General features: G+C 43.2%; 1 protein-coding gene across 10 annotated transcripts in view; it reads left to right on the forward strand.

Moving 5' to 3' along the window:
• LOC135114024 (trichohyalin-like) overlaps positions 1-19,002 on the forward strand; it is a 188,426-nt gene extending 169,424 nt beyond the window's left edge. For 3 of the 10 annotated variants that reach the window (XM_064029644.1, XM_064029646.1, XM_064029645.1), the window contains 8 exons: positions 760-930; positions 2,036-2,128; positions 4,701-4,868; positions 5,821-5,998; positions 6,719-6,874; positions 8,544-8,680; positions 9,056-9,312; positions 11,980-12,335. In XM_064029644.1, the coding sequence (XP_063885714.1) occupies positions 760-930; positions 2,036-2,128; positions 4,701-4,868; positions 5,821-5,998; positions 6,719-6,874; positions 8,544-8,680; positions 9,056-9,312; positions 11,980-12,145 (1,326 nt within the window). In that variant the 3' untranslated portion in view covers positions 12,146-12,335. The other 7 variants (XR_010275176.1, XR_010275177.1, XM_064029651.1 and 4 more) reach the window with 7 other exon arrangements.
• The last annotated feature ends 4,260 nt before the right edge of the window (positions 19,003-23,262 follow it).

Here is a 23,262-nt window from a genome sequence, read left to right on the forward strand (position 1 = left end):
CATGTGAGTGGTGCGTGTGTGTGTGTGTGTGTGTGTGTGTGTGTGTGTGTGTGTGTGTGTGTGTGTGTGTGTGTGTGTGTGTGTGTGTGTGAGGAAGGAGACGCATGAGCCAGTCAAGGTGAGGTAGTCCGCGCCTCAGTGTTGCATGATGCCCAACATCTGCTTCGCTTCTCCTGGTGTTTCCTTTACTACTTCACTTTCCCTACTGACGTCCTGCTCCTGCTCCTGGTGCCGCTCCTGCTGCTCCTTAGCCGTGCTACATGTATCCTGCTTCCGCTTCTTAGTAAGCCACACGTCCCACTTCCCGTCCTGGTCCGTAATTCAGTTTTTGTCCACACATTCCAGTAGAGCCGCGCAAAGTTCTTATGACCATAGTTCTGACACATAGAACACTTCGTAGTGAAGGAAATAGTTCTAGGTTATAATGGACGCATGTTTGTTTCTCAGTTAGTTCTTGTTTTCTCTTGTAAAGTCTTAATTCAGATGTTATCCCTCGTGTAACATAAATTTAATACACCAAGGTCTAGTTATTGGCATACAAACCAACCAATTAAGGACACAATTGACATAAGTGATCCCCATTCCATTCCTGACCGTTGGATAGTTCTGTAAGACCCTCACCCCTGATATTCACCTTCCACACCGGGACACCCCCATGCCTTCCTGTTTTCCTTCACTCCTGCTTGTTACTCGCTATCCCCGCCCGGGTCGGGAACTCCGGGACGTGTGTGTGACCCGTGTGACCCTTGTGTTCCCGAGGTGGGTCATCTGAAGAGCTACGAGGCGGAGGCCATCCAGCTTCGCGGTGTGACCAACGAGCTGCAGAAGGCGCTGCGGGCCTCGGCGAGGGAAATGGAACACCTCAAAGTGCGGGAGAAAATTCTTGAGGAGGAAATACGAGGCCTCAAGAAAGCACCCGCATCCCGCCAGGTAGGAAGTGTTTGTGTGTCTGTGTGTGTGTCCCTTTGCGCTGTCTCGCCTCTGTGTCCCGCCGGCCACTACCAGGTGAGTTGAGGAGACCATTTCACTGCCATAAAGGGCACGCTACTCCCTTCACCTCCCTCCACCATCACAAGGACACTGACTATTGCTCATCACCATCCACTGCTGCTCCTGCTCCTGTCATTGCCCACACGGACTCCGATGTGATTGATTCCCACACATATGTTGTGAATTTACTCAAAAAAACAACGAGCTCCCCTGACGTTAATTTCTTGACGTCTTCCTCTAAAGTCAAGAACAAGTAGAAGAGTAAAGACAAGAGAAGATGCCTGCTAGATTTGTATTCTGCTTTGAAAAATGTGAAGAAGTTTTGGATTTGTTATGTAATGAGTGGTGAGCCATGTTTCTGGTACAACAGCTACTGACCACCACCACCACCACTACCACCACCACCACCACCGCCACCACCACCACCACCACCACCACCACCACAGTCTTCCCGCTCACCTCTGCATCTTTAAAGGGAACACATCCGCTCCTGACGTCACCTGCTGCAGCGAACACACATACACACACACAGGTCCCGGAGATGCACACACTCACATAGCAGACATAATTTGCGTCAATTTTACTTCCTTCGAGGTGGACATACTCGTACACAAGCAGGGCGTCGCATTCATTAATAAATCTGGCGGGGCCTCATTTCGAAGATAATTATAAACTTTATGAAACTAATGAAAATTGTGTCTATAATTAAATACTCGCCATGGGTACTTAGCGATATTATTAGTGTTATTATCATCATCATTAATATTTCAGGGTGACTTTTTTGTATCATTATTGTTCTGTATCTATATGTTTATATGAATTAATGAATACATAAGAATACCAAATATAATGGTGTCCAACACACACACATTGAAGGGAATATGATCACTTGAGCCAATGTATATCAGATCGACTATAATAGAGCTAGGAAAGAAAATTAATTAGACAAAGACACCTAGACACACACACACACACACACACACACACCGAACACTCACCCACTCCTGGCCACAAAACGCTCATAACGGAGGTCTTTCTCCCGCAGAGCACCCTTCAGCGGGCTAAGCGGCAGGCGGAGGAGACGGAGGCAGAATTTAGGCAGAAACAGGAAAAGATGAAGAATGAACTCAACGCCGAGGTAAGAAGAGCCCGTGTCCGCTCAAGGAGAATGCAATTAACGGGGAGGGGATTGTGTCTGGCTGAGTGCGTGAATGTAATGATAGTAAAGTTAATTGGTAATGATAATAGTAATAATAATAATAATAATAATAATAATAATAATAATAATAACAATAACAACAACAGTCTTTTATGAAACAATTTAAAAACATACCTTCATTTACCAGGTTTTATGCAAAAGAGAATTTACCTGAGATTTCAGAGAGAGATACTTACATTGCTATTATTATTATTATTATTATTATTACTATTATTCTTACTACTACTTTCATGAAATGGAAATTAAACTCGATTAGATGAACTAAATATTACGTGAATTTGGCACAATCACAAGAACGCTGTCTAAATGTCGTGTTTTTGCATCACATGAATACTGCAACACGTGATGAGTACTAACCTGATGTGGGAAGCTCAGCCGTGTGGAGGACAGAGTGACAGATGACCTATTAGTCGGGTGTGGCGTTGATTAAGGGCACCTGGAACAATGGATACGTAGGGATTACTACAGGAACCACAGAAATGACAAGATACATAGGTCTTAGATATTTACGTGTGTGTAATTCGAAATTCTTCATTATTCTAGGGTTAAAGGATTGAAGACAAGGCAAGATTTAAAAGATTTCCAGGGTACGTAGGAGGGATATTCAGGTGTAGTTCAAAGTTTTATATAAATCTTAGAGAGAATACGTAGGATTAGATACCATACCGTGAAGAACTTCTGCTTCTCATCTCCACCATATTCAAAAGGCTCTAGTTGAAGCTACGCGGGTTTTAAAGAATGTTATTGGCGTTCCAGATAGATTGATAAGATTTTTACATTATCAACAGGAGAAACACCCTTGAGAACGCGACTAATTATATCTGTGGCCTTTGAAAATAGTCGCGGTGAGAGTGCAAAGCGTGTCAGAATACGACCCTTAGGTGCACTTCGAAGTTCCCCCATAAATTCAATACATACTAGGTGTTAAATTTCATAATACCATATACTGTATGACTAAGACTTTACGAGGGGAACCAGGGAAGACGTTTTCAGAAGACAATTTACTTACAATTATGAAGCACAGGTATTCATGGTGATTTATTGTGCTATTAGGCAATGTAACTATCATTATGTGCCTGTAAGGGGAGCTGATTGAGAAGCCTTAACTGTTCACCAATCAAGCAATGACCGCCTAGATCCCGAACTCGCCCCCGCTAGCGTCACCTCCAAGGCTTCCCGTCCCTGAAGTGCGTGGGAAGATGAGCAGAGTTGTCGCTGTATCGCCCTCGCGTCTCCTTAATTGACTTGCATGTGACGATACGCGGAGGGCGAGGAAAGGGAAGGAAAGCTATGAGGGATGAATCGCCTTAATTGCTTCATTTCGCCCGACAAGGTTCAACATACGACTGTAATGCCAAAGATTATAACTGTGCTTTCATTACATTATTCTTAGTGCTTTCACGGTCGTTCTCTATGTAGTAACAACAATGCCATGCAAAAATGATAATGTGGATTACCTTCCTGAGTGTCTCACAGCTTCAGCTATTCAGAACGAGTTATTTTTTGGAAATGTTTGGATGGAAATTAATGGTAAACGTTTTTTTTTTAACATTTTTTTACAGTGTTTCGTATAGATATGCTAAAAATTGAATATACACACACCAAAAAATTAAAACTCAGGAACCTGTACAATCTTGATATTGAACTGTTGACTATCTACAAGCATTTATTCTTGAACATCTACCAGTACTTATCTACTTACTTTGAAGAGTCTGTATAAGCTTTGCGTAAAATTTGTTGAATTAAATGTTCAGTGCAAGAGGGGCAGGTCGGGTCGGGGCAGGGCGGGATGGGGCTGCGTGATGAACAGCTGGGAAGTAAAAACTAGACGTATCTGTCGTATTTATTTTTAATTAGTGTTAGTACTTTATGAGTCTCTTAAGTGAGGCGTTCATTAAGGGGACAGTTTGGCATGGCGTTATCAGAGATTCCAGGAGGGACGTGGGTGGAGCGTGGGACGAGAAGAGAGACCAGGCAGGAGGGGTTATGGGTAAGGGAGGCAGGAAAGGAGGGAAGGAGGGATGGGGAGTGGGAGTAGACTTTAACGAATATTGAAGGTGGGAAGGGAAGAAGAGGAGGAGGAACGAGAAGCTGCAGATGAAGAATGAAGGGAGGCGGAGAATGAGAGGCTGCGTTTGGGGCCGGAGAGAGGAATCGAGTTTAATGCGAAAAGGGAAGGAAAGATGAAAAAAAGTCCAGCCATAGGTAGATGAGGGAGGAAGGAGGCGGTGATGGTCGTGGGGAAGGAAGGAAAGATAGGAAAGAGAGACCAGCAGGTGATATATAGACCATTATGTCCATAGGGGGTCGCCAGTGCAGTTTTAATCCTGGTAATAAACATAATCGCAAATTGTATTAAAGGGGAAAGGACCTTTGGGATTACAAGTGCACGAATGCGGGGAAAGGATGGTGAGTGGAAAGTGTCGCCGCCAACTGATTTTTTTTTTTATCCGGCAAGAGAACCAAGTCAATAAAACTCTCTTCTCGTCAGTGGGAGGACAAGTTGCGGTCTGAGTGCTCCCGGCTCAAGGCGGAGCTGGACGAGCTGCACGCTGAGGAGAAGCACCTCGCCGTGGAGTCCATGAAGGTGCAGAAGGAGCAGGAGATCAGAAAGCTCAAGCAGTCATGGGAACTTCGCCAGGAGGAGATGACCAAAGAGGTGAGCAGAGTGATATGAATGTGCACCAGAAGGAAAGTTTAGTCATCTGTTCATCCACGTGTCACAGTGATTGGTTGATTGATTGGTTCACTCATCAGTTGAGTCATATGGCGCCTACAACGAACATTTTTATATTTGTTCTTCAGTATTATTTTTTTTTACCGGGAAAAGAGTTTGGATTTAATTTTCTGTTAATTGGGCTTCATCACGGATTTAATGCCTGTATTTTCTACCACCTTTTTTTAATTTTCCGATTTGTACCAAGGAAAACCATTTTAAATATCCTTACATCTTTTTTTCTTATCGCAGTCCATGAAAACCATGTTTAACAATATTTTTTTTGCCTTTTTTGAAGCACGAACCTAACTTTTGTCCAAATTATTACCTCTTTTACCACAAATGCCGCGTCTGGCCACATAGCCGTTCCCGCTGCGAGCACCAGGTGGGCGGCAGGTAATGGCAGGCATTCCGGGGCAACCTCTCGTCCCTCATGTGGGGTCGAGATCAAGGGCCCAGCTGTATTTTATTAATCTCGCATGCGCCATCTGGTGCTTTAATTATACATCTCTGTGATGGCGGTAGCATCTCTGACCATTGTATCCGCCTCACATGAGACACAACCGGGACACTCTGCAACATGTCAGTATAACACAGTAAATATGGAGACAAAACAAGGTGTCTTCGGAAGCTTATTTATTTTAATTGAAAGTATTGTTCTTGTTTTTCTTCAATATCACTTATTTTGCAGTCTTTAATAGCAATATAATCAGTGTCTATACATACTTCACCGACTTATAATGTAGATGTTTGACAGCAAATGACAGCGAGTATCAGCAATAATGCACTGAAATAATATTACTATTCAAAAGTGTTGTGCATGAGTAAAATGAAAGAAAAGGTTTGCGGTTACGTATATCAGGCAGGATGTTTCATTCGTATTTGTGCACCACAGATGTCAAAGCTCAAAGACAGCCTGACGGAGAAGGACGCTTACTACCACAAGGAGATGGAGAACATGAGAACCAACGCAGACAGGGACGTGTGGGAGCTCCGACGGAAGCTACAGCGTCTCGACGAGAAGAACTGGTCGGCACAGGAGCTGCTGCAGGAGAAACACCACGAGGAACTAGGTGGGTCCCTTCAGGAGATACGTAAACAGACAGACATGGGCAGATAGGGAAATATATGTACAAAGACAATTGCACATATATACCAACCTATTACAAAAATTAGCAGACTGATTGAAACTGATATACACAGACACACAGACAGACTGGCAGCTAAGCGGGCAGACGAACAAATAAACTGGATATATAAAAAGACAACTGGCTGAACAATGCAACAAAAAGACAAACAGAAAAATATAAACTCCAGCAATACTCATAGTAGCAGCGCCTCCACTTGCATTCTTCTTCTCTCAGTCTTGTATAAATACGCGCCGGCTTTGCATAATGATGACGCAACGAGAAAAAAAATGCATTCAGACTGCCGCCTCAGAAAGAAAGTTGCATGGGAATTTACATAAGTTCCAAGAAGTTTCCGTGTTTTGAGCCAAGGCTGTGTAAGTGATTTTTTTGTTTTTATCTATTTATTATTTTTGGGGGAAGCTGAAATATTTTTAATGTTATTTATTTCTCAAATTTTAAATTTAAATCATTTGTGCTCTCCAACTTGAAAACTCGTCCACTTTTCACCATTCCTTTTTCTTTTTCCTCAACGAGGTAAAAACATTTCTACCCCGAGCAGCTTGGTGCGGATTTAAAGCTTCACCTGTTTTGCTTCCATTTTCTATTTACTTTTTTTCTATTTTTATTTATTAATTGAGTAAGGCACCTCCTTTTGCACCTCAGAGCGGATTCGTGCGGACTACAAGGAACGCATGTCAGACCTGGAGGCTCGACTGGAGGTGGCCATGAAGGACTCAGACGAGGACGCGCGCCAGCAGGCAGAGAAGATGCACAACGACGAGATGGAGCACCTGTGTGAGCAGCACCGACTCAGCATGGGTGAGTCAGCCGCCTGTTACCTCTGTCCATTTACCTGCTCATTATGTTTACCTTCCACGTCTGTCTCTCTGTGCTTCACGCCTCTTGTTTTCTATTTTTATGTTTCTTTGTGTCTCTGTCTGTCTGTTCGTCCTTCAAGCGCCCACGCACTATGTAGTTTTCATGGAATTTGTATTTTTTCAATGCAAAACTCAGCTTCGAGAGACTTTTATTTCTGTACTACCTCTGTACTGCCTCATAGTTTCCAGGAACACATCTTTTTTCAACTTTAATGGCCTTACAGTTTCCAGGAAGAAATTTCCTTCACTTTCTGTAATTTACAGTTTCTAGTGGAAAACTTTATTATTACTATTTTTTTTTTTTTTACTACAGCTACCCTTGCACTTATAAGAGATTTTTTTTTCTCTATCTAGTTTTCTTCTCTGCATTTTGGTTTTCATGCTAGACATTTCTTCAGTAGAACTTCGATAAAGTTTCTAGGAGGCTCACTTTTAAAAACCATAATTCAACATATCAAGAGTTACATTTACCGAAAAAATGGAGTTTCTTGTTTATTATTGAAGATCATAAAGAGGAAAGCTTATCACAACCATAAACAAAACCGCTGCACATCAATGGCGTTACCTCCATTGCTTCTGCTGCTACATGTGAAGTGTGAACCACACTCGCTAAGGAATAAGTTTAAATAAATGTTGTTTCTCGAAATATTCAAAGCCTTGCAGAATTCCAGGTTAATTACACAACATGAACGCAATTCCAGTCATGGCGCGACTGAGGAAATGAAATTTATAATGTATTCTGAGTGTATTTAGCATGTTCTGAGTGTATTTAGCATGTGACGCTCGGGAAGGAATACCATGCAACACTAGCTTTATTCGCTCGTAAACTGCGAGGTTAAGACTATACGATGCAGATGATGGAGATGGCGAGCGCGCGCATACACTCACTCACACACACGCGCACACACACACACACATATATGAGAGTCATTCACACCACTCTAAGGCAAGAAATACTCAGTGTCTCAAACTAGTATGCACCGTACCGTGTTCTCAAGATACACACACGCTAGGTAAGCAGAAACGTACCTTATGTACCTTATGTGTAAGCGCAACAAGAGTAACTGACTGGAAGATCAATGTGGTACAGATTCACTGGACATTCAGATATGATGAATAGTTGTCCTTACTTGTATAGGTTAAATGTCAATAGTTCAAGCAATTGGTGTGTGCGTTATTACTTATCTTGACGTCACATGCCATCACGTCCTGGCAGCCATTCATTAGCAGGCGAGGGTAGTGTGAGGTTATCAGACATTCCCTCTGTGGCAAGGCTTTAATGTGGTTCCTTTCGTGTATCCTAGCAAATAACAAAGTAATCTATGTTGGTTCATTTGATAGTTCACAAAAATAGAATTAATGAAAAGAAAAAAAACTTGCGATCAATATCTCATTGTGCGAGTTTCCTTATCATTCCCAAGAACCATAACAATGAAATATCACGGTAACTTACATCACAGTATAATGTAACAAAGTACAATGCAAAACAAAGGCACAATCAACAGCTGCACAGTCCATCCTTTTCTCTCTTTTCCCTTCCATATCTTCATTTGCTACAAGATACACAGTACGAGTATCCCCTCCTAACTTCCGTTCTGAATCACACACAGAGCGACTAAGGGAGGAGCTCGAAGCAGAGAAATTCCAGGCGGTAGAGGAGGCGCGTGTGATCGTGACCAAGCACCATGAGTACGTGAACGCGGGTCTTCGGGAGCAGGTCACAGAGGCCACCAATAACTGCACACAGGTGAGCCAGGTGTGCGGTGAGGGGGATGAGTAAGAAAGGAGGGTTGTGGGGAGTGTTTGAAGTGATGGTTACCAGGCGGGTGACAAAGATGATAGTGGTGTAACCTGTGGTGGTGCAGTATGCTAAGGTGGAGAGGAAAGTAAAGTTGGTACAGTGATGTGATATAATGAAGTAGATGGAGTGGTGGTGGTGGTGGTGGTGGTGGTGGTGGTGGTCGTATGGCATAATGGTGGATTAAAAAAGATTATATCGATGATAGCAAAGTAGTGATGTACTACACACCAATATTCGTAACTACTTTTTCTAATCATTTATGTTTATGTGTGTGTGTGTGTGTGTGTGTGTGTGTGTGTGTGTGTGTGTGTGTCCCTACAGTACCGCGAGGAGCTGGAGGCAGTCAAATCCACCCTGGCGCTGAAGGAGGAGATGATCAAGACACTGGAGGAGGAGCTGGCGAGACTCAGGGAGGCGGAAGGAGTCCCTGCCGCCTCCTACAAGGACTCTCAGAGCTCCATCGCCTCCTCAAGCGAGTCCACGTGCTCCCAAGGCTCAAACAACTCCCAGGACAGACTCAGTCTCTCAGAGTCAGTCGGTGCCTCGATAGACAGTCAAGACGAGGCGCACAAATCAGGGTGAGTGTTGTCCTCGCACACCCTAAGCCATCCTAAGCCCTCAACCTAAGCCTAGCCTTTATGAACCCTTATCCTACATTCCCAGTCCTCTTCCCTGCCCCTTAATCTTCATCCATTCAGCCTCCTCAACACTCCTCGCCCCTCACCTCAGACCATCGCCACCACCACCTCCACCACTCCCAGCATTCCATGGAGGTGAGAGGTCCAGCACATATAATAAATTTGTTCGAAAAGATATATACATACATTAATTTTTACACGTATCACGCGAAATGCGCGCTTCCGCACTCACACACACACACACACACACACACACTACTTCTCTCTCTCTCTCTCTCTCTCTCTCTCTCTCTCTCTCTCTCTCTCTCTCTCTCTCTCTCTCTCTCTCTCTCTCTCTCTCTCTCTCTCTCTCCGTATATATACTTCATTTGTTCATCCATCACTCTCTCCTCCTCCTCCTCCTCCTCCTCCTCCTCCTCCTCCTCCTCCTCCTCTTCCTCCTTCCCACTCTCCTCCAATGTCTCCTATTCCCCTTATTCCTGCTGCTGCTACTGCTGTTGCTGTTGTTAGAAGTATTATTAGTAAAACCAATACAACTAGGACAACTATTATTACTACTACTACTACTACTACTGTTACTATTACTCCTTATACTACTACTACTACTTATGTTACTGCTTCTACTATGACTACTACTACTACTACTACTACTACTACTATAGTTACTACTACTATTATTACTACTACTACTCCTTTATATCCTCCTCCTCTTTCCGCTCTCCTTTCCCAGGCGACCATTTGCGCCTCTTGGCCCCCAAATATTCAAAATTCCAGAGTGAATAGGTCAGAGAGCGGCGACGCCCCTCCTCCATCAGCCAGTATTATGGACTTTCCCTTCACGGCCTGAACCTTTTATGTAACTTGCCGAGGCTTGAGCTTTTAAGTCAGAAAACCATTAAACTACGTTCCCCATATATTATCATCATTATTATTATTATTATTATTATTATTATTATTATTATTATTATTATTATTATTACTTGAGTTGGTGTTATCATTATTATTTTCATTACTGCAATTAAATTTTACGGTGCAGGTGGCAATTAGTCTTAATGGAGAGTCGTAAATGAATTTGAAGTGTTAATTTTTGACGAGATAATGCGCGGCGGCAGGCTGGTGGTGAGTGGGGGACGGGGGCACGGAGGCAGGGGGAGAAGGGAGGAAGGGAGAGGGACAGTGGTGCTCCTACTACTTTTATTAAGGGAAGAATCATCAATTGGTGGGAGACATTCTCAGACTGATAGCTTTGAGAAACAGATTGACGGATGAAGGAGTGAAGGAGCGAAGGAGTGGCAGTAGTCAAAAGAAGCGCCAAACTCATGAATAAAACGTGATTTTTATATTTATTTGTTCACTCATTTACTTTTTATTTATTTACTGCCATGGTTAGGTAACAAATCGCTGACTTTTATCAATGTATTTACACTTATTCTCATATACTTTACTTGAAATCTACGCCAGTCTTTGTTCCATTTAATAACTTTAAAGGGAACAGCCGTATGAGGCAACCTTCCATGGCTGAAATAAAGAGAAGGGTGTAACAATCACTTCTCTCCTCATGCCCTCCTTCCCCGCCCACCAGAAGCTACTGGCTCACCTCCTCCCACGCAAGAGGATTATAGCTCCCCTTCGCATACCTCTCCTTCAGAAAGACGTCTTCCCTCAGTGCCATTCCTTCCCCTGAGCATTTTCCTCTTTATTTGTCTGAGTAACAAGGGGGAACGTAACGATAAGTGGAGGTTAAGTGAGTGTGGGTGAGGTTCCCGCGGTACTTCAAAAGAGACTGATATGGCGAAGAGTCTCTGATTATAGGATGGTTCTCATGCGACATTAGAGTGGTGGCTATATATAAAGGATCTGAGGATAAAATTAGCAAAGAAGTGAAGGTCTTAGATTACAGTGAGCTAAAATTTGGCAAGCGATGAAGGGAAAATATCTAGCTATACGTTTATGACTGATGACATTTGATTTGGGGCTGAGACGAAGGTTGTGGTAGGATGGAGACGTTATCCAATAGGCTCATAGGTCACCTGTCTCTGTCTTTCCTACACTGGTTTTACATCTTATTTCACACTGCCTGCACACCCTATCTGTCCTCAATAAGTGTTCCTACTTTCTTGTACTAAACATGCAACCACACCACGGCACTTGTTCTGCAGAAAGCACCCAGGTCCGTTATTTGATATCTTTACACACACACACATACACACACACACAGTAACACTTTGCTACGAAAAAGAAAAAGACGATAATCTACAATACATTTACAAGTGCTGACTGATTGGTTGTGAGAGAATAGATTGAGAGCCCTGTGGCAGTGTTGGTGGTGATGGTGGCAGTACTGGTAATAGTGAAAGTGGTCGTATTGGTACAAGTAGCAGCAGCAGTAGCAATAACAGTAGTAAAGGCAGTGTGTGTGTGAGTGTGTGTGTGTGTGTGTGAATGTGTGGGTGAGTGGGTGTGCGCACGTGTGTGTATGCATGAACACTGATACACTTCCGCCACCAGGGAGTGAGTGAGGTGCATGCAATGATATATGTGACCTACAGTGCTGGGATGGCTTTATATGTAATAATCCTGATGTTCCCTGTTCTCCTTCGTTTCTAGCATCTACCGCCTCGTCTTTGCCTTTTTGTCTCTCATGTTCCTCAAATACATCCTCTCTGATATTGGCGTGACCTTGATGGGTCTTGGCCTGGCGGTGCTGGTTCTCTCCTGGGCCCGCGCTCGGCTCCGGAAGGGCCAGGCGCCGCCGGCAAGACACCGACAGTAACAGCAGAGTTCATGGCTCCGCCTCGCTCTCTCTTCCACCCTTCCTCAGCTCCCCTGCGTTTTTTTGTTTTTTTATTATTCAATAATGCTTTGTATTCAATGGCTTTTTTATGTAGCAGCATTTAAGTACCACAGTGTTGCAAGGCTTTACTGTCAAGGAGGCTGTCTGACTGCTGGTGTTGACGTGTTCCTTTCTGCGGTAGTGGTAGCGGCCTCCTGGGCAAGATGTTTGGAGGAAACTGGTTCAGCAGCTCCAAGACCAAGGAGAACAACAGGCGGGGGAGTGCCCCTGCCAAGCAGTCCTCGTGAAGCCCCGCTCAAGGCTCCGTGGGCTCTGTCCCTCACCCCGCGGGGCCACGCCCCACCTAACTCACGCCTCGGCTCAGGTGCTCTCAGTGTTTCCCTTAACTCCTAAGGTGTAACTTTTGTTTCTTACTCATTGGTAAACATTTGCCACTGACCTGCTTCCTGGCTTACCTTGTGCCGTGTTCCCTTGAGCCTGCATGATGGAGGCTCGCACGCCCTTCCTCAACGAGACTGAGAAAGTAATGATTCACCTTCCCTCTGCTGCCCCTTCCCTCCCCATCCCGCTGTCTGGCTCTCAGGGTGAACTCTGCTGTTCGACTGTGTTCAGTAAAGCTTCCCCCACGGAACATGACAGTCAAGTACAAAGTCCGTCGTGTGGCGAGTGACGACGTGGTCACGGCAGGGCGGCAGTGCTCAGCGGCGGCCCAGTAAGTAGCCGCCTCACGCACCAGAGCTCAGTCGGCCGGAGTCGGCATTGACACAATAAGAAAAACTAGTAAATGTGGTTCTTGATTCACTGGCCGCCGGCACTTCACACGCTCAACGAGGCACGCGGGTTTTCCAGTAAATTGTCTGGAATCTTATGATGACAGAAGGTCCAGTTGATGCAAGAACCCGCCTGAGTTAGTGGATGAAAGTTCACTCGATTACAGAGAAAATGGTCAGTTCAGTCAGCCAAGATTAAGATTCAATAACTGGTAACATATGGCTTGTAAACGATGATTCAGTTCAGTTTAATTCATCCTGTAAGGCGTGGTTCAGTTTAACAAGGAAGAGGATTTAGCAGTAAGTCGGACGTCCAGTGACCCTCTCGTGCATCGACTAAGTAAGGTAATAACTGTGTAGTGTCTGAACCTTGGCCTTCACCTACGTTCCTTCCTGGCCTTACAGACTCACTGCTTTCCTTCTACGTACACATTCCCTCTCGTTCATCAAGTTCTCCATCGTGTCTTTTGCACTCCACTGTACATCGTCCTTCCAGTTCTTTATCTCCACTCCTTCATTCCTTCCTCTCACTCCCTTCTTCCAGCGCCTTACACCGTCTTTCCAGCTCCTCACTTCTTCCTTCCAGCACCTCACATCCTCCTTCCAGCCCCTCACACCTTCCTTTCAGCCTCTCACAGCCTCCTTGCAGTCCCCTCACACCATCCTTTCATCCACTCAACGTCCCTTCCTTCGTCAAATATTTTCCTCTCAAACTCTATATTTTTCCTTTCTTATTTTTTCCCTTTCTTCCTCCATCCTTTATTCCAATAGTCCGATAGTCTCCCCTCCTGGTCCCTCTAATCCAGCTGTCACTATCCATCATTTCCTTCCTACTTGATGTATCGTTGACAAATAACCTTGTGTAGGTCTTAAGTTCTTACGTAACCCTTCCTGCCTTTCTCTTTCTCTCTCTCTCTCTAGTCCAGTATAATATTCCACCTCCTTCATTTATTTTCCTCCTTTGTACTTTCTTTTTTCTTCACCCTTCCGTATTTTTTTCCCTTTTTTCCATTCTTTCCATTTGTCATCCTTTCTTCTCCCTCCCTCTCTCTCTTTGTCTTTTCCCTTATTTAATTTTATTCTTTCTCCCGCCTTCTTTCTTTTCCTTCATTTTTATTTTTTTTTATTTTTCCTATTTTTTTCTTTCGTTTTATCGTCTCCTTTTTTTCCTCTTTCAATATTTTTTCCACTGCTTTCTTTACTTTTTATATTATTTCTCCACTTTTCCTCTTCACACACACTTTCGTACTTTCGAGAATTACGAATTTTCTTTCCTTCCATCCTATCTCCTTTCTAGCTCTCCGTCCTTCCCTTTCTTCTTTCAGTTCCCTTCCTCCGTTCCTCCCTTCCTCCTCTCCTTCCCTTGCACAATTCCACAAACGGATCTCCTTCTTAGCCAGACCATCGCTGACGTCACGCAGCCCAAAATAACACAAGTTTTCAAGACGCTACACTTAACAGGAAAAGTAGAGGAAGCTCGATAGGACACCCATTAGGCAGTTTTAAGGCTAATATCGCCACGCTAGAGGGTCGAGTTTCCTGCACCATAATTATTTCCTCCTCGTTACCTTTACCCAGGGCGCCGCATACTTTGAGATCCAGGGATGGGGAGAGGCGGACATTGCTCTGGCTGCTTTTTAGTTGTATAGTGGTGGTGGTGGTGGTGGTGGTAGTAGTGGTGGTGGTGGTGTTGGTGATGCTGATGGGAAAAATATTTCTAGTTCAGACATGGAAGCCGCGATTTATGGGCAAAATTTAAACCCATTCGTTTTTCGTTTACGTTTCGGTCGGTCGTTTTTTTAATTATCTAGACGGACGTTGTTAATTGGAAAAATAACTGAAAGCGTTAAAAGTTATCGTTGCGGAACAAGCTGAAATGCTGTTTTATCACCTTCATGGTTTCTAGATATTTATATTGACTAAAAAATTATAATCTGGCAACAATTTTCTCAGCTAACAGTGAAAGAAAACGCCATTTCGTGTTACTCTGATATGTATAATTGCTTTCATGCAAGAGTTACAGTTACAATTCCTCGCGTTATCCTCTTTCCCTCCCCTCCCACCCTCCCTCCCTCTAGTCCTTCACTGTAGTCCGCAGTAGCAAAGGGGAGGAGGCGTCTGCGGGTCTTGGCTGTGTGATATGTTAGCTTGTGTGTCACTAACGTGCTGCTGCTTCCCGCCTGGTGACGGCCTGGACTTACCACCTTGCAGAAGCCGCCAAGGAGTGACTCCCGCGGGTTACACAGTGTGCCCACGCCAGAGATACACTTGCTTGCTTTAACACCTCTGCGTAACAGATGATGGCGCACTACACTGCAGATTAATACATTCATACGTGAATATGTAAATTATTAAATTATATATATATATATATATATATATATATATATATATATATATATATATATATATATATATATATATATATATATATATATATATATATATATATATATATATATATATATATATATATATATATAACATACATTAAGTAAAAATTAGATATATAAAAGAGATGAAATAGTTTATTGATAAATGACTAATTAAAATAAAGTTACGTCGATACTGGATTGATAAATTTATACACACAGTCAAATAAATGCATAAATAGACGATATGAAACGCATGAATAGTAAATAAACAAATAAATTAATCAAGTAAAAAAAAAGAAGAAATAAACAAATAAATAAAGCCATGCAAAAGAAATGTACCAGTATACGCAGCACAAATCCTTCAAACATTTCCCGCTGAGTCCTGCACACACACACACACACACACACACACACACACACACACACAGTCTATTATGCCGCAGCACAGGTGACAGCGGCGACATACCTGCCAGATTATAGCTAATTGGAATCCGACAAAATACCGCTCCAATTTACTGTTGAATGGATTTAAGGATTCCCTTTCATGGTCTCTTTTTTGTTTATTTCTTTCACTCCCGCATTGTACATACGAGTTTTCAATCTTTCCCTAACGCTCACAGCCTTCGAGTTTATGAACAATTTGGAAGGTTCATCAGGAAACACTATTTAACGAAAGCTTTCCACGGATGGCCGAGGTTGGTAAAGCACGTAGATCTAAACAGTTCACGACATTTCACTTTTTTGTTACTTTTCACCTTAATACCCATGAGGCGTTAACGGCAGACATCCCTTGCTCTTCAGTACGTATCTCTGCTTTCGATTGTTTATAAGTTTAGGAAAAAAAATAGGAATTCTTACAAAATACACTTTGCTTCTGTCCATTTGTTGTGAAATATAATGAGTCGAGGGAGAGAGAGAGAGAGAGAGGTTAATCTTTTCGTGTCATGAAGGCTGACCGATGGCTAAAGACAAACACTATGTCAAATAAGGGAAATCACTTCATTGCCAGAATCTTAAAAAAAAAAAAAAAAAAAAGGAAAAGAGCATCTCGTGGTTCCAATCGGGTCAGCCAATTATGTTCCTACCTTGTGTTCTCTTGTAACAGCCTAAGTCATGCGAAGATAAAAGAGAAAAAAAATAAAATAAACAGGCTCTTCAGTTTATCAATATAAACTGAATACAAGTACATTCCATCTCTTATGAATCCTTCCCAAGAATATTATCACCTGATCCATTCCGAAAGACGCTGAGTGATATAGCATGCGCAACATTAATATAAAAGGAGGCAGCTGTATGTATGTATTGCTCGATCATAGGATACATTAGGACACGATCACTGACGCATACGTGTATTACCCAAGACAAGATGGCAGTTAATGCAGGGTTCTCGGAAAGTTTTATGAGACAGACTAATATACTGGAAGACCCAAGTGTGCATAACAGCCACACTCACACTCGTTTTCTTCGTCAAACAGAATAATTTATTCCCCACCCACGGCTGCTTGCATGGGCCTCGCAGCAACACACGTCACATGCACGCAGACGAGGTGTGGAGTGCGGCGGCCTAACTATCACATTTCCACCAAATCGTTAAATAAAGAACCACAACGACTAAAAAATATTGCGTGGCCTCATTCTTCTCTTGGTTTATTAAGTGTTGTATTTTTTTTTATTTGCTTTAGAGCTTCCCTGTTTTCTTTTCTTTTTTAATCTGTTGCAAATCAATAACCAGAAATATAAATAGACTGAAATGTACATAGGATGAAGCAACTGAAATAAGGCTGAATGGACGTGCAGCCGCCAGAATCTAACACATCTTCTCTTCACAGCTGAGGGCGGCGCTGCGCTTTTTACGGCGCCCTGTTCTGCCCTCTTCCGCCCCTCCCCGCCCCGCCCTGCCTCACTCCGCCTCGGCAGGAGCAGAGGTACGAACCGAGGCTCGGAGGGGCTGGACATCATCACTCATCACCGACGTCACCAGATGTCTTCATCCGCACAGATTATCACTACAGACTTCTGTCTATCGATATATTTTGCTGCTATAATTATTTCTTTCAGTATTTGGAGCACTTTGTATTTTTCTAAGTTAAGTTATTTCACGTAGAAACATTTAAGTTACGTAGCGAGCAAGACTGTAGGCGCCCTCCGTGTGTAGGGTCAGCTGAGGTCAGCTCAACATTGTAACCTCCCCCAAGTCCTCGCCTTCACACCGCGGGCACGGGTCCTCCAGGCGGGTATGAGTCACAAAGGCCACAAAGGTCACAGGTGGTTTGGTAAAGGTATCAGCGGCATCAGCAGGGATATTCCAGCACCTCCATGAAGTGCTGTCCCGGAGTATTTACGCGTAGGTGACAAGACAAGACTCCCCCAGCTTTGTAGCGAAGCCGAGGGAGGTAGGGGAGATCGGAGCCGCCTCGCCCCAGTACGGCGTGTTACTGTAGAGCAACACGCCGAGACACGAGGCACCGGATGGCTAGCACACGTCCCCGAGGCCAGCCAGCGCTCACTCAGAAAGGATCATTAGTGATGTGAAGTTTTCTGTCTCAGAGACACGCCACGCGTCTTCACAGATCCAGTGCAGGAACCAGAGCCAGACGTGCAGTGTGACAATAGCGCCGCACCACCACCGACCAGCAGCTGCTGGTGGGGACCGTTGTGCCTAGCCGGTGTCGGGGGAGCCTCCAGCGCTCGCCAGTGTCACCTTCACCTCTTGGAGCCAATCAGAGGTGCCCTTGGTGGCGCCCTGAAGACTTGTGGAACCGCTGTATCTCACGTCCAAGGTGACCTTAAACGTGTGTGTGTGTGTGTGTGTGTGTGTGTGTTGTATACCAAGTTCAAGTACATAAATGGCCTACGTGCCGAGAATGAAAGAAAGATCGCCTAAGACAACGGAGAGCTATATTACGCAGTTGCCATTTAAAATGGTCTCATCAGCCCACATAGGGAGACGAGGCCCGGAGATTCACTGTAACAGGCCCGCTGCCAACCCCGCGTGGGGCAGGACAGGTTGGGACGGAGGTACTAAACAAGTGTGTATTTAGAGGGAAAAAAGAAACAAGGGAACGTAAGCTTCATCGTTTTTATATTTACTACTAACTGTGTACTCACAATATATATTACTCCAAAAATTTTCTACTTAGTTATTGTCAAAATTGAACGTTTCCATTATATACTCCCCCTTTACCCGCCACATTAACCCCACTCCCACGCTCCCTTTAGAGGTCTATGGATGCAAAATACGCCAGTTTTGTAGGTTATCTCGTTGAATTTTCTCAAGTCTCTTAATTGCTTATAGGACGCCGGGGTCTCGCGGGAGGCTGGAGAGAGATACTGTATAGTTCTGTCCTAGAAAACAGCTCCTGTCGGGGACCCTTGGCTGTAGAGTCCGTGACCTGGGCGGGTCTTTATATAGCAGAGCGTCAGATGGTTTAAAAGTGACGCTGTCCTTTCATAGTGCTCTTAAATATGTGTTCCGGAAGGTCTTACAGTATGTTCCGGGTGGCCTTCAGTATGTGTCCGGTTAAGTGTGTATCCGGTTGCCCTTACGTATGTGTGCCGGATCCCTTAAGTGTGTGTTCCGGAAGTGATAGTCGCCATACCTGGTTACCTGCAGCTCATATTAGTTATCTGAGGCTTCACCAGGTACTCAATAAGTTCTTTTTATAATGATATAATAAAGAGATAATTTAAATGCCTTTTTTACTACACCTTTATAAAGACCAACCAAAACATCTACCATCACACTGATCGGACAGACTCGGCGCCACTTTAAGTTGTCATTCATTTGCCTTTCATCAAGGGGACTGAGCGGCGTGAGGCAATATTACTCTCTTTTCCATGCGTGAGCAGCAGCAGGGCGAAAGGGACAGCAAAGAAACTGGATGGTGGTGGTGGGTGGTGGTGGTGGTGGTGTCTCGCCTCAGGGAAATAAAACCTGGGAAGATTTCAAGACGAGAGTTAAAGATTGACCGTGTATTGACTAAGTTGCCAATAACATGTAGCTCTGAGTGAGGCGGTGAAGGAAAAATCATCTACGGTGAAGTACAAGAGAATGGCCACCTACAGTAAAGAATGGTCGTGTATGGTTGGTAGTGTCAATACCCGATGATTGTAAGCCAAAACACACTGACGGTCGATAGTCGAGAAACATACCACACTCTCGTCCACTGTACTTAGATTTTTCCCTTGAATATCGGTTCCTCTGATCTAAGACGGATATACTCTGTGGGTCTAGTGGACTAAGTACAAAGGAGACTTAAAAGATACAGGGGATGAGGAGGACAGTGAAACTTTTAAATTTACATCCCTTAGAAAGACGTAGGTTAATAAGGGATCTAAGAGAGGTCTTTAAGTGGTAAAGGGTATTTAATAGAGAGAACATACGCAAAATTATCACTCAGAAATATCAGGATAGGACAAGAAATAATGGACTCATGTTTGATGATAAAGTTAGGTTAAAAAGAAAAAAGACATAGGAATGAATTGGTTCTCAAATAGTGTGGTAGATGAATGAAGTAGACTCAGTAATCAGGTCTTTAGTGCTGAGTCATTAGGGACCTTTAAAAGATTATAAGATCAATTTATGGGTGAGGGTGATACTTGGAAATAGGTAGGAAGGTTTCATACGTGCAGACCTGACAGTTTCTTCCAGCTTCCCTTACCTTCTTACGCCATGTTCTTGAGAACTTATCAATTGTCAGGTTTAGTGAGATTGCCAGCATATCAAACGAGGCACATCAGAGGACTTAAGGTTGAGGAAAACACTAAACTCAGTAGAATAAAACCAAAAGTGGCGAACAAGTGACGTTGACCATACTTGGGTAAATAAATGAATGATCGAAGTTAGAGATTAATTGACTGTTCCTCCTCCCCGCTTGTAATTCATGGTGAAACTAGAAACACTAGAAATACGCGTAAAGTAATTCCAGTAAAAATTCAACTGTAAGCCTTAAACTATGGCGTAGGTAATTATAAACTGGCTTAGCTGTAAATGCCCAAATTGCTTTCGAAATTAAACAGAAGTCATCGTGGAGTTCAAGGTGAGTGAGACAGGTAGGTGAATAAAGGTGACCTGGCGAAACGAGCGACTATTTTTCGGTAAATGTAAAGGATATTCTTTGAAAGGTGAAGCATATTTACAGTTGTACTGAGTGGTGGTTATTAATCCAGTCAGATAAAAACAGACGAGAGAGAAAAGAAATAAAGATACAAAGTAAAAAGCTTAGGTGTTACTCTGTTGTTCTCTATTCCATCTCTCTCTCTCTCTCTCTCTCTCTCTCTCTCTCTCTCTCTCTCTCTCTCTCTCTCTCTCTCTCTCTCTCTCTCTCCCTAGCAATCAATGTTCTCTCCATTAAGGTGCATCGACTTAAAGCTACTGCAAATTGTACTGCAGTTTTAACTTCCAAAGCTGATCAAGGAAAGCAATACAATTTTACTTGAACGACTCCGCGAAAATGCTTAACTGGAAGCAAGACTTTTTAATCCACTCATACTTCTCGTGTAAGGTTTGTAGTTTCGATGAAGAGTATTTTTTTTCGTATTTTCCGCTTCAATCACTTTGTAGCATCGTATTCTTATCTATTTCGCTTTACTGATAAATTCTGTTCTAACATGTATTATAGAATCGAGCAGACATGTAATTTTTCTACCTAACAATCAGATTATAACAGCACTACCTGAATAAAATTGTATGTATCAATTGCAAAGTATCTAAATAAAGTCAGTACGTGAAGCTCTTGATTCATACTGAAACAAGTGCGGCTCTTCCACACTCGTATGTTGCACAGTGCAGAAAATGTGGCACTCTTAAATATTGACGAGCGAGTGGCGGCGTCAGGCAAAATTTATAGTGTTATTGACTCGTTTGTGGTTTGTTTGCTAGTTTGTCCCACGTCGCACAAGTTTTGCGGAACTTTTAACATTTCCAATAAAATGTACAAAAAAAGGAAAAGTTATGTACACGAGCTATCATCAAACTCTTCTCGCTTCCACACGTATTACTTGACAAAGAAGTAATCAACTGCAGTTTTTGTACATCCCAGGGAATTCCCGGAAAACTCATTCCTAAACTAACGAAGAGATGAATAGCTGGAAAGACCATCATATGATTCTTTTTTATATGAAACAGTAATTAACTACAGTCGATGGAGGACAGCGAATGAACGTTCTGTCTGTTCAATATGTGAGGCTGATGAAGATACGTAAATCTAAAGCAAGTGCGTTTCCTAACCTGACTCAAAATCAACGTGTATAATAAATTTGAAACAATCAGCCATTATTTTGCGTATATATATAAAATCCCATTTAAACTGAAGGTGCGTCTTTCAAGGAGTGCGGCGAACCTCGAAGTAATTCCTCACCCCTTTCCCGGCACGCATGTAGTCTTTAATCCAGCTTACAGTACTCTCTTCAACAATATGTAAGGCACAGATAGGGAAGCGTGGAGAGGGCATGAAGAGATTAGGGATGCCGGAGGTACAGTCACTTCCTCCTCCATAGTAATTCCATCTGAGCCACAGGCATTAATCCCGTGAGAATCATCCCGTAAATTGAAGACATGACGGTTATTGTGAGCTCTTCCTATACTGTCCTCGGGATGGAACTCCGAGTCAGCGCTCCTTGATGGAATGGATCATGTGGGACGGCCTTTTGTTGCTGATTTCCTTGCGGGGACATCGCTCTCAATATTTTTAGAACTGGCGGAGTTGATGAGTTCCTTCTGTTTCCTTCAACATTCATTACAGTTCTCGGTAGTATCTTTATTCCTAATTTTCCTTCGCGGTACCTGAATTTCGTGGTATATGTTATTATTTCATATTTGCTTGCAACTTTTTTTTTTTTTTTACGTAAGGAAGGTGTTCGTATAATGTTCTCTTGTAACCTGACCCGGCGTCGGAACTCAAGCGATTCTTTTTACTTAACCTCTGTTCTCTTCATCCGTTCCTTAACTTTTCACGAACACTTTACGGTTGCACGTACTGGAAATAAATATCTTGCTGACATTAGACACTGTATATAACTCTATAACTCTCTGTCATTACGCTCACGAAACAAGCAACAGTATACACCTCTGGGCGCTTGCTTCCTTGCATCAGAGCATAACACAACAACATTCCTGCCAGTCACCATGATTAGAGGTGCCCATTCTCACTTCGATGAATGAGGGTGTCGCATTCTAAGAGCTCTTGGCCAATCATCACTCTCCTCGCTGCCTGCCGGGATGAGGGGACCAGCTCATGGATCCCCTCCCGCAAATCACCTCGGGAACCCGTCTTGGCGGTATCTTTTTAATATTGAAGAGTTTTTCCGCGAATTTTCATTTACCATCAGTTTTTTTAAAGCATATTTAGGCAGCGGCAGCGGCAGTAGAGGAGGAGGAATAAGACGAAGACAAAACACGAATGAGATTGATTAGTGATGCCAGTAGCAGTAAAAGTAGTAGTAGTAGTAGTAGTAGTAGTAGTAGTAGTAGTAGTAGTAGTAGTAGTAGTAGTAGTAGTAGTAGTTGTAGCAGTAGTAGTAGTAAAAAGCAGAAGTAGCATCAGAAGCAGTAGTAACGCAACCACAAGAGCATTCAATCACCGCACTCCGCTGACTGGCTGGTATAAAAATAAAGACGACATGAGCGAAGCAGAGAGTAAATCCTATTACGGAAGAAGTCGAAACTCGGATCTCGACCAGCCATTCCCTGCACGAGTAAGTCCAAATTCCAATGATTAAAGGCGGACTTTGAACAATTTAATGACAGTCATGAAGTTCCTTGCAAGACTTAAAGACGAGTTAGCAAAGCACGACCGACATGCGAAAGAAAAAGTGTAGATGAAAGGCAAAAGCAAAGCTGGATGAAATGGTCAACGAGAAATGATGAACGAATGGAAAATGAAGAGCAGGTGTGGATAAATTAAGAGAGACAGATACATTCGGGCAACAGGAAGAGGAAAAGGTGGGAGTA

This window comes from Scylla paramamosain, chromosome 27 (assembly GCF_035594125.1).
Source record: "Scylla paramamosain isolate STU-SP2022 chromosome 27, ASM3559412v1, whole genome shotgun sequence".
Lineage (NCBI taxonomy): Eukaryota > Metazoa > Arthropoda > Malacostraca > Decapoda > Portunidae > Scylla > Scylla paramamosain.